Source organism: Podarcis tiliguerta (genome assembly GCF_965153285.1).
Source record: "Podarcis tiliguerta genome assembly, chromosome: 2".
In the NCBI taxonomy this organism is placed as follows: domain Eukaryota; kingdom Metazoa; phylum Chordata; class Lepidosauria; order Squamata; family Lacertidae; genus Podarcis; species Podarcis tiliguerta.
Window position 1 is genome coordinate 80854101 of NC_139535.1, and position 12191 is coordinate 80866291.

At 43.4% G+C, this 12191-nt stretch overlaps 1 protein-coding gene and 1 long non-coding RNA gene across 2 annotated transcripts; both read right to left on the minus strand.

Moving 5' to 3' along the window:
* Positions 1–414: 414 nt before the first annotated feature.
* LOC310672518 (olfactory receptor 10X1-like) lies at positions 415–1356 on the minus strand (the record flags this gene model as incomplete). The annotated part of the gene is made up of 1 exon (XM_083429802.1): positions 415–1356. One exon carries the CDS (start codon positions 1354–1356, stop codon positions 415–417), a length of 942 nt encoding a protein of 313 aa, XP_083285928.1.
* A 7065-nt stretch (positions 1357–8421) lies between these two features.
* Positions 8422–10002, minus strand: LOC310668788. Its single transcript, XR_014506836.1, has 3 exons — positions 9435–10002; positions 9173–9282; positions 8422–8508 (listed from the first exon to the last, which is right to left on the minus strand). It is a non-coding gene; the product is annotated as an uncharacterized lncRNA (long non-coding RNA).
* Positions 10003–12191: the final 2189 nt, after the last annotated feature.

Below are 12191 nucleotides of genomic sequence, written 5' to 3' on the forward strand. Positions count from 1 at the left end.
TTTCCAATAATTTCAGCTCTTTTGAGAATACATTGCTTTTGTTTTCTTCTTATATGACAATTTATAACTTAAGAACAAAGTGTCTGCGATAGAGAACAATGGACAGACTCAGACCACATGGCCATCATAGAAACTTTTATAAAATTTGCATATGATGATTTATATGGATAGATTCCTCTGGGAAATTTAAGATGGTGTGTGCGTGTGAGTACTTCAATTTGCAAGGCCACCAGTCACTCTATAAGCCAAGAAGAGGATTAGGCAGGGCACCCAGAGTCAAATATGAAAGACCCAGGACTCATACCCTTTGGGCTATCCTCTAACATGAAGACATTTGCTACACAACCTAGCGATACACTGAAACAACCACAAATGCAATTTGGTTTAAATGGAATTTGTTTGCATTTATTGTAGTCATATCTTTTGGGAAAGTACCTTTTTAGTAATTACCTTCCTTACCGCAACCTTCATTTCCTTGTTTCTCAAAGTAAAGATAATGGGACTCAGAAACGGAGTAATTATGGTGTAAGGTATAGACAATAGCGTGTCATCATCTAATGTGTTAGTTGTGCTTGATCTGATATAAATGGCTGAGGCAAATGTATAGTGCACACTTACCACAATGACATGGGCGGCACAGGTGGAGAAAGCTTTCTGGCGGCTCTCCCTGGAGGGGATGCGCAGGATGGTGGAGAGAATTAAGATGTAGGTCAACATGATGAACAGAAGGCTGCTGGCCAGAACCAGCATGGTGATAGTAGAGATTGCCACTTCAGTCGTATTGTCGACAGTGCAGGCTAACCTAACCACTGCCCTCATGTGACAAAAGAAGTGCCGGATGGCATTGGGGCCACAAAAGGGCAACCTAAGGATCTGAGCAGCCTCACTTAGAGATATGAGGAATCCCCCAATCCAGGAAATGACTATGAGCCAGACAATTACCCTCTTGTTCATAAGAAGAGGATAGCGCAAGGGGTGGCATATTGCTAGGTACCGATCATAGCCCATACATTGAAGAATGAGACAGTTTGTTGAACCCACTCCAAGGAAAAGAAACATTTGTGCACCACACCCTGCAAAAGAGATTGTTCTGACTTTTGCTATCAAATCAACCAGCATTTTGGGGACAATGACTAAACTGTAACAGGTTTCAGAGCAAGACAAAGCAAAGATGAAGATGTACATGGGAACATGGAGGCTCCGATCAGAATAAACAATGAATATTATCAGCAGATTTCCTATCACGGTTAGGATGTACATGAGCAGGAACAGGATGAAAAACGCAATCTGTAGCTCCTGACGTACAGGGAACCCAAGCAGGATAAATTCTGCCACTTGTGTGTGATTCTTCTTCATTGTGTTGTACCAGCACCTTGGAAAGAAGAAGATCACAGTTACCAAACACAAGGCTCAGTCTTATGGACAATGAGCAGCATGGATCTTTCACATTGTTAAATTAAATAACAATAACAATAACAATAATAAAGCAACCGACTGGCTCAAAGAAAAGGACTCAAAGACAGATCTACCTAGCATCTTGTCTGACTCCAAGGATTTAAATGATGCTTCTTTCTGCAGGCTTAATTTCTTTGCCAGGATCAAAGCATTTTTAGTTTTCTCTTCCTATTTGCACAAAACTGGCTCTCCGTAAAAAATACATGGAAAAACTAGCTGCATTTGCGCTTTGGATTTTATTCTGAAGCAATTAGTTTAGTGGCTAAGTGGTCAACTGCATTTTTGATTCAAGGAGCACCTATCATTTACAGGTCCACACATTTACTATATAAAGGATGGTATTTAACTAAGTTTTATTCAGAGCACCTAGCTTAGGTTATGTTTATTAATTTCAGTGGGTCTACTCTGAGTAATACTTACTTGAATATCACTCAAAGTGGGCAGAAGTGAGCGGTGGTGAGATCTAACTGCAGTAGATTTGTTGAGGAGAGTGACACTGCCCCTTTCCTCTCCTGCACCATACCTCTATTAAGTTGATCGCATGAGGCATTCTTCTCCATTCCCAGATCACTTCCACTAACTGCAGTGATTGAAATTTATATACTTTCCAACTGCACACCGCTCTGCGGATCAAGAAGGCAAAAAATGATATATATTTTTAGGGACATTGCCATATACCTGAGCTGGTCAACAGCTAGTTTCCCAGGTAATTCAGCACCATTAGAGGTCATGCAATAATGCTTTGGCACTCCAGAATGTGAGAGAAGATCAGTAGTGATGGAAACACGTGAAAAGTTCAAGGATGCTTGGTTGCCATCTTTGTTGATCTCATTGAAGAACCCTAAAGAAACATTGTTTGAAAACTAAGCCAATGGCTTAAATGAGTTCTCAAACAAAGCACACTTTCTGATTGTCAGAATGATCCCAATAACAGGAGGCTTACCTTCCATTTCTGATCTGGAGCTGCAAAAAGAAAAAGAGAAGGAGGAAACTACAACTGGCCCCAAAAAAGAGAGAGTAAACTCAAGTAAGGACCAAAACGTCTTGCCACAATTTCTACTGAAATCTGTGGTCCTGTTGCAAAGGAATGGGTGGAGAGCATGTCATCCCCTAACCATGCAAAATGTTTAACATGGCCTTCCAAAAAGAGAGAGAGAAAGAAAGAGAGGGACTTTAACCTTGTTCATAGGTTGTGGGGATTCAGCGTCAAGATCCCAGAGACACTCAGGGAGCGAGGCCTGTAGGGAAATTACACTAATTTGGCTCAGGAGCTGTTTACGAAAGAAAAGCTTATCAGATACTTCATCATTTGTTATTTACTCCAGAAAAACAAAATTAAATTCAAGTTTCAGAAACTCAAAGGGCCAATGTTTTTGAGTTTCAAAAACCACACAATTCTGATCAATGTATGTGGCCTTTCCAAGCCCTTTCCTGCACACCCCATGCTTTTGATGGCCCTGTGAATTAGGAGGCCAACACAATGATAAACCAGATGTCAGCGACTTTGGGGGGCAAATGGAAATGCAGTGGGTGCTACACACAAAATGGCTCCTATGCGGAGTGGCATCACACAAATTGGCTGCCCCATCCAGAAGAGCAGAAAGAGACAGGGCTGCAAAATGGTGCAGGCATACATCAACCACCTTACCGGTGGGGGAGAAAGACACCTTCTTCAGCCACTGCTGCACTCGCTCCCATAGAAAGCCCGTGAACCTCTTTTCTTTTCACAATAGTTAGGATGGTAAGTGCCCATAACGGCATCCAATGAAACATGGAAACATTTAAGAGGGCATGCACATCGTACGAGAGGCTGAAAACAGTAACCAAGCAAGAAGACCAAATAGTCTCTAAGGCATTGTAGATTTGAGTGGATATTTAATGAAACCTTTTGTGAGTGCCATAGGATGTATTGGTGGCCACTTTCAGGCCTAGGATTAGGTTACTTTTGTAGGGATAATAAAGAACTATTCTAGGTTTCACACCTTCTCTAACTTCTCTAACATGAACTGCCTCATGCCTCAGGTACTCGCAGGAGATTTGTCTAGCTAGTAGTTACTGAAAGTGGTGGAAGAGAATAGGAAGCACTCAAGAGTTCTTACCCAGGAGCTAATCCTCAGACAAAACCTTGCATCATGCAACAGCTGCACCAAAGGGTGAGCACCAGATACTCAGGTGAGTACCACAAGCACTCAATTAGCAAACATAGTATATCCGATAATAATTACTGGATGGAATGAGCACCTTTAAATGGCAGGGGAATTACCCATTAGATAACAATGGGTCTCAAAGTGAACCATTAACAGTGGGATCAGGCATTAAACAGGGATGTGTTATCACCCCAACTCTATTATCTTAATCAACATTGTTGAAGGGAAACTCCCCACCAGAGTAGAAATCATATATTGAACAGATGGAAAGCTCTTTAATCTGAGTAGGCTGAAAGCAAAGAGTAAGGTTACCATACCTTCTGTCATGGAGCTTCAGTATGCTGATGACAAAGTAGTGTGTGCACACTCAGAGGATGAACTCCAAACCGTATTTTTCGCTCTATAACACACACCCGACCATAACACGGATGTAGTTTTTAGAGGAGGAAAACAAGAAAAAAAATATTCTAAACGAAACAGTGGATGTATGATTTTTATGGTTCATGCTGTGGCCACAGACATATGATCTGACAGTGAGTTTGGAGTAGCCCAATGCAAAAATCCAATCTTTGTAAGCACGTTTTAAGTGGGGAGGGAAGGAAAAGCACTCAAGGGACAAGGAGCACGCGTGGGGTGGGTGGAGAAGGATGCTGCTAATAATGCAGAAGAGGGGTATAAGGGGAGAAGGCTCCTCTCCTCTCCCACTTTGCTCCTTTAAAGCAAGCAGGCTCTGCTTTTCTCCCTCCTCCCCGCTCATCCCCGGCTTAGCGAGCTGAAAAACTTTGCTGCTATGTAGCGAGCTGAGTGGGGAGGAGAGAGGGACAGAGAGCCTGCTTGCTTTAAAGGAACCAACCGGACAGGAGCTGCTTACACTCGTGTAAGCGGCTCCTCTCCTCTCCCGCTTTGCTCCTTTAAAGAAGCAGGCTCTCTGTCCCTCTCTCGTCCCCACTCAGCGGCTCTTCTCCCACTTTGCTGTTTCAAAGCGAGCCACGGAGGAGGGAAGGAAGGGGAACCATGGATCCTCTGCTCACGACTGCAGCAGATCCCCCCCCCCCCCGCCACCTGTAGGCATTCCCTCCATAACACGCACAGACATTTCCCCTTACTTTCTAGGAGGAAAAAAGTGAGTGTTATGGTGCAAAAATACGGTATCCTAAATATATTCACAGAATCTTATGGAATGCTTGGCCTATTGCTCTATATCCAAAAAACCAAAGTGCTGCACCAACAAGCACAAAACAACCCCTCTGCAGCACCACAAATCCAACTTAATGGTGTAATGTTGGAAAACGTCAATCACTTTTCCTTCCTGGGCAGTTATCTTTCCACAAGGGCTGACACTGATGCTGAAATCTAGCATCGCCTGAGCTCTGCGAGCGCAGCTTTCTCCCAATTGAAGTGCATAGTGTTTGCGGACCGTGACATTCACAGGGAAACCAAATTGCTTGTTTACAAAGCTATGATACTACCAACTTTACTGTACGCTTGTGAAACATGGACCACTTATAAACATCATCTTCAAATTGTAAATGATTCCATCAATGGTGTCTCCAAAACATTTTACACATTACTTGGGAAGACAGGTGAACTAATGCCAGTGTACTGGAAGAAGCAAAGATCACCAGTGTCAAAGCAATGATTCTTCAACTTCAACTTTGTTGGATGGGTCATGTTGTTTGGATGCCTACTCTATTCCCAACTTAAGAATGGAAAGTGAAATACCGGTGGATGATAAAAGAGGTTTAAGGACGCTCTCAAGGCAAATAATAATATAAAAAAGGTGTATAAGCACTGATAACTGGGAAACACTGGCCTGCGAGTGCGCCAATTAGGAACAACCTTTACCAAAGGTGTCATGGACTCTGAAGAAGCACAATCTCTGGATGAAAGGGAGAAAGAAGCTAACAGGAAGGCATGTTTGGGAAACCCTCACCGTGATCAACTCCCGCCTGGAAACCTATGTCCCCACTGTGGAAGGACATGTGGATGCAGAATTGGCCTCCGAAGTCACTTATGGACTCACTGTTAAGACCATGTTCATGGAAGACATCTTATTCAGCTATGAGTGATCACCAAAGGAGAAGACGACCCATTAGAAATGTCTCCAGAAACTTAACTTCCTAGGTCATCAGCAGATGTTGATTTGGCACTCAGTTAATAGCATTATTATGCACTCAAACTTCCCTAACTGAATTTATGAACTTTTCCCCATGATTTGGGAGAGAACCATGTGGATGATTGCTCTGTCCAATGGTTACATGGTTAACAAGTCAAGGATTGGCTTTCAGAACATTAGCCCTGTTGTGAATGTAGCCACAGATCAGTCACAGAAACTCCACAGCCATGATATGTAGTGGGAAAGGACTATATGCCAGGATACGGCCCCAAATGTCATCACGTGAAATTGCAGTGCAAAACTCCTGCAATTTTCTGAGTAAATGGGTTTGCAATGAATTTTTTCTAGAGACAACATGGAAATGAACACTAAACTTGCATTAAGTTCCACTAAATTTCCTGAAGTGGCTTTTATGTTGTGTCATGTAAAATGCAAAAATTAATAGGTAATGAAGTGTTGTGAACATAGAATGAAGTACCATGGCCTAATTGCAAACTAATACATAGTCGTCGGCTCCAACATGTAGTTAATGGAGGACAATTCTACCAACAGTTGCAAGCCATGACAGCTACCAGTAAATGGAAACTAAATGCTGAGAGATAGTTTATCTATTATAGATGCTGGAGATGGATAAAATAGGCTTCAGTTCAAAACAGGATGCTAGACTAGATGGCCTGGTACTGTCAGGCACGCCCAAACGTCTGAAAAATACATACACATTAACTGTAGAAGGGCAAGCCATGTGTTTTAAATGACTACATTTTACTAGTGCTTTTTTTCTAAAAAAAATGTTTAGGGGTACTCTCATTTTCCTGCTCATATTGAAATACTGCTCTTAATGAGGTCAAACTTAGATTCACAAAATGTTTAGGGGTAATTAGTATTAGTATTACTACTAGTGCTACTACTATTGGGGCTTAGGAGACATGGGAATGTAAGTACATTTGCAGGTCTTAAATCAGTCTTTTAATTGTGTTACCGGAAAAATCCGAGGGCTCCCTTGGATAAAAAGTAAAGACACCAACCAGAGTAAATTGGAACAAATCAGCAGCCTGTAGGCTTGGCCTTTATTGAACTGTTGCAACAGGGTGCTCCCCTCACTTGCAGGAGAGAGGAAAGACACAGAAAAATGGTGTGTAAGGCCTTATAAAAACTTTTGAAATTCCCATCCTGTAGGTCAAGCCCACCCCCAGAAACATCATGCCTACATCACAGAAAGAAGGGGTTGAGGGAGGGGTGGTGGTGGTAACCTGAGTGTCCTGTCACCTGGCTGGTTCCCTTCTCCCCCTCCCCATGAGTCATTTTCAGAAGACAAAAGGTAGTTTTAGTTTCCTGCCCCCTGAGGGGGAATCCAATCACTGTTCTTTTGTTATAGTCCATGTTGAATCCACTCGTGTATGCGGTCCGTTGTGTTGTTGATGGTCTTCTGTCTGAGACCATCAGGGTTGGCATAGCAACTGGGCAGGGCTCCTGTGGATGTGCTGGTATGCTCAAGGGATTATGGTGGCTTGTATCAAACCTTCCCCATTTTGTAGTCCTTCCTTCATGGAGTAAAATAAAAGTGGAACAGTGCAAATCTGATGTATGGTTGATTTTCTATGAATTTATAACAGAAGCGTAGTGTATGTAGTGTGTGAGTGTGTGTGAAGTTTGTAGAAACTGAATGATTGGGGGGGGTTCCTGCTACAGTTGCTTGCTTAAAATGTTTTTAATACAGATGTTTTACACAACAGCAGATTTGTATTGAATGAATATGGACAGGAACTGAAAGCTAAAATATGTAAACATAAATTCAGAGTGAAGGGAAATGGAACTGATTCTTCCCTCCGCTAGCTGCCTCCACAGGAGCTGACAACATTATTTAAGCTACCTGAAACTGGACAGAATCTTTTCCATTTCAAAGCTCAAGGAGGGGGGAAGCCTTTTTGAACCTTTTCCAAGGTTTTTAATATTTGCAAAATGCTTAGGTGACATCATGGCTTATTCAGAAAGCCACCCTCTGCTGAAAGCGGCGAGCATAGGATAGGAGGGAGGGAGGGAGGGAGGGAGGGAGGGAGGAGAGCGGGCAAGAAGATTTCCTAGACTGGCTTTTCTTTACCAGTGACAGATCCAACGGGGGCCTTTTGCAGGAATCTGCATTCATCACAGAAGGATGTCTGTTTTGCCTATTGTGGAATATGCTGGTAGGATTTGGCTCTCGCACCCTTCCTGGGTATTCCTTTAATGATAATAAAATGTAAAGAAATACGTGTGCACGGGCCCAGTTTGACCAGGCATAACCATTAAATTGGACAGCCGTGTTTAGGGGAGGTATACTTCGGAATACAGATCTTGGGGACAGATAGCAGGGAGAGCCTTGCTGGTGGCATCAAACTGATCACTGCTGGCTCCAAAAACCAGGGCAGAGGCATGGAGAGGGAGATGCTGAAGGAAACCCATGTGCTTCGTTCCTCCCCATGACACCATGTACATTCAGCCAGGCTTATTTCCTGACTGGCTTTTGACTCACAGTCTAGAGGACCAGAAAGACATTGTTCTAACCCTGAAAGTTCTTGCAACCTTTAAAAAAACCACTCCTATGAATCAATTCTGCTTGTACACGCACACAAATTAGCCAAGTTTCAATGAGGTAAGAATGGGGACTGCAGGGCACAGGCAATGTGCCTGCTCTTTTCACAAATGAAGCCCAAGCGTCTTAGGCACTCGGTGTTCTTCCATTTTAATTCATACTTGGGGTCCAAAATCACACAGCATCGGGAACTGATTGGTTCTGTCCTTCCATCCCAGTTTCTGAAAATGAGAAACACAAATTTGTCTGAATTGCATGCTATCAAGGATCATGAACTTGGGAGCAGGGGTGGTAAGTAGATGCTGGCCTCAACTGTTTTGTGTGGGATAACTAGTCTCATATAACCAACATGCTTAAGTCTAATTAATGCATGAATGGGTTAATGCCACCGACAGAGAGAAAGCTGCCCTGTCAGGCTTAGCTAGGTCATTCTCCCTCGCTTTGGTAAGGAGGGAATCAAGCCCATTGCTGTTCCCCTCCAGTTTATCTGAGAAACTCAGTGTGTAAAGAGGTCTGAGCTGATTGATCTTACAAGCCATTCTTGTGTTCCTATACCAATAATTTAGAAACTTTCACCACTGAAACAAAGCCCAGGTTTACAACCTGTGTTTTCTGACTGCTGTTTGGAAAAGTACATGAATCTGACCTTTGGAGAGTTTGGGAAGATCTGCTACCATATTCTAAGAGGAGAGGTACTCAGAGGAGGAAAATGGTTCAGCTTTAGCTGTCAAGTTTGGAGGGGGGAGACGTTGCTAGTGCACTATAAGCACTAGGGAGCAGATCTAACTGTAGCTAATGCACATAGTAAACAGGGGTGGACAAGGAGTCATTGCAAATCAGTGCTATGATATGGTAGAGAATTTTCAACTCAATAATGCTACTCACGTGTAGGAATGATTTTTGAAGTCTTGCCACATCCACTTTCTTTCAGCCTCTATGTAAGTCAGTCCAATCCAAGTATTCTCGCTTATCTGCAGTTCATCTTTCAGAAAGTCCTCATAGAAAATGAAAATAACATGAATTTGCAGTTCTCTAGCCTTATAATATTTGCAAAATTGCACATATTAGGCAAGTGTTCATAGAAATGAATATATTAGTGAAAGTAACACACTCAATTATATTTTATTTATTCCTTAGATAGAATTACCTGTTCATTTTCACTGTCAATCACTATTAGATCTGCACCTAGGGCTTGGCAGAAACTTCTAGCTGTATTCTGTTGCATTTTTTCTGTGGAATGGTAGTAGCATTTTTCCTGAAACTCATACCAGTCATCTGCACACTTTGGAAAGCCTGCAATATATGGAAATGTTGATTAATGCTACCCAGCATGAATATATCTTAGATGTTTTGCTGGTCAAAGGATGTTATTGTGCCTGGAGTCATACACTACCATAATTGCCAATAAACACACCTTTCAAAACCAGTCCCTTTGCCTTATCGAGATGGTGTGTGTGTGAAATATCATAACCTAAGGGCGAACCATAAAAATCTGGGTTCAGTTAACGGAGAAAGATGTGATCTGTGATTTGGCTTTGGCTGTGTGTGCTGGGGAGATATGTGAAAAAAACATGTAATTCCAAGAGGATCTCTTTTACCAGTTTGTGTGTGTGTGTGTGTGTGTGTGTGAGAGAGAGAGAGAGAGAGAAAGAGAGAGAGAGAGGGAGAGAAACTTCTCATCTCTCTTGCTCCAGCATTCCATCCCCTCCTCTCTGTGTGTCAGCTATTTCTTACATGCATAGCTGAGATATGAAAAAGCACTCTATGTTTTTGGATCCTGTCTGTCCATTGAGCCATGCTTGGTTCACTTCTTGAATCCTTCTTAAGGACTAACCTTTCAAGAATAAAAATGGTCCAGAACTGCTGCTGACTCAAGCCCACTTTGCGAAATGCACCAAAAGAGTCTTGGGCTGTTTTTGCTGCAAGAGACTAATATGGCTACACTCTTTCAGTATCTATAAAATTTAGTTGAGATTCTTTTGTAGACCACATAAACGGTTGTCTGAGGTGTTGTTGTTGTTTTTACAGAATCATAGAAATGTACAGTTGGAAGAGACCTTGAGGGTCATCCAAATTCCTGCAGTGGAAAAGTCTCGACTAGAACATCTATGACAGATGGCCGTCCAACCTCTGCTTAAAAACCTCCAAGGAATGTTTTCATTCCACTTCCAAAGGAGTCCATTCCATTGTTGAACAGCTCTTATGTTCAGAACATCCTTCTTGGTGTTTAGTCAGAATCTCCTTTCTTGTAACTTGAATCCCTTGGGTTGGGTCCTACCCTCCGGAGCAGGAGAAAACAGAAGAAGAAGAAGAAGAAGAAGAAGAAGAAGAAGAAGAGGAGGAGGAGGAGTAGTAGTTTGGATTTGATATCCCGCCTTTCACTCCCTTTAAGGAGTCTCAAAGCGGGTAACATTCTCCTTTCCCTTCCTCCCCCACAACAAACACTCTGTGAGGTGAGTGGGGCTGAGAGACTTCAGAGAAGTGTAACTAGCCCAAGGTCACCCAGCAGCTGCATGTGGAGGAGCGGGGAATCGAACCTGGTTCACCAGATTATGAGTCCACCGCTCTTAACCACTACACCACACTGGCTCACTTCAAGCTTGCTTCATCTTCTATATGACAGCTCTTTAGATACTTTTGTTTTTAAACTAAAAATAATAATGATTTTTATTTAATTTTAACAATTCAGCCCCTTAACAATGTAGAACATTTACCGTATTTTTCTCACCATAGGACGCAGTTCTTCCGTCTTAAAAACTAAGGGGAAAAGTCTGTGCATCCTATGGAGCGAATGCAGGGGGGGGGGGGGAGGCAGGCAGGAAAAGCCCCCAAGAGCCACACAAAAGCTTCATGGGGCTCTTGTGGGCTTTTCCCCAGGAGGGAGAAGGGACTGACGCGGTCAGTCAGTCCCTTCTCTCTCCTCTAGAAAAGCCTTGCGCAATATCTCCAGCCGTGGGGAGGCTGCGCAAGGCTAAAGAGGAAGCCCGGGCAGCGAGCGCGATCCATCCCATCGCTGCCCGGGCTTCCTCCTTAGCCTTTCGCCTCTCCAGTCGTGGGAGGCTGCGCAAGGCTAAAGAAGCCAACTTTTAAAAAATCTCTCTATCTCTACCTCTTTTTCTTTTTTTGTCCTTTCTCCACCCCCTTCTTTTCCTCTGGATCAGTGTTTTTATCTAGATTAACGTTTTAGTTGGGGGGGGGGGAATATTATAAAAAAGGAAACTTTGCAGCTTTTATTTTAGTATACAATAAAAACAGATTAAACAAAACACAAAAGAAGGAAATAGCACAGAAGAAGAGAAAAGGGAAAGCCATTTACCAGAAGTAGATCTTAACCCTTGCCTCACCTGGGAGCTTCTCTGGGCAGGAATTCCCTCGGCTTAAGTGGGGTGGGGCGAGAGTGGCAGGTAGGGGGGTATCTACCTAGACACTGAAGTCACATGTCTCTCCAATGAAAATTGGGAGTGGGCATTGTGTGAAGTGGCTGTGGATCTCCTGCCGCAGACGTGTAGGACTGTATAGAGTTGGGAGGGCCACCCGAGGGTCATCTAGCCCAGCCCCCTCACAATGTAGGAATTACAGCTAAAGAACGCCAGGCAGATGGTCCCCCAACCGCTGCTTAAAAGCCTCTTGTGGTGGAGACCCCCAACACCTTCCAAGGTCATAGAATTGCAGGGTTGGAAGGGAACCCCAGGAGTCATCTAGTCCAGCCCCGGTGGACAGCGGGCACAATCCATCCCGTTGCGCAAGGCTAAAGATGCTGCTTAAGGCTAAAGAGGAAGCCAAGGCAGTGAGTGGGATGGATCGCGCTCGCTGCCTTGTCTTCTTCTTTAGCTGCGCTGGAGAGGTTTAGCTCCTGGCTGGAGAGGATGAGCGACTATGGATCCCGCTCGCTGTCTTGGCTTCT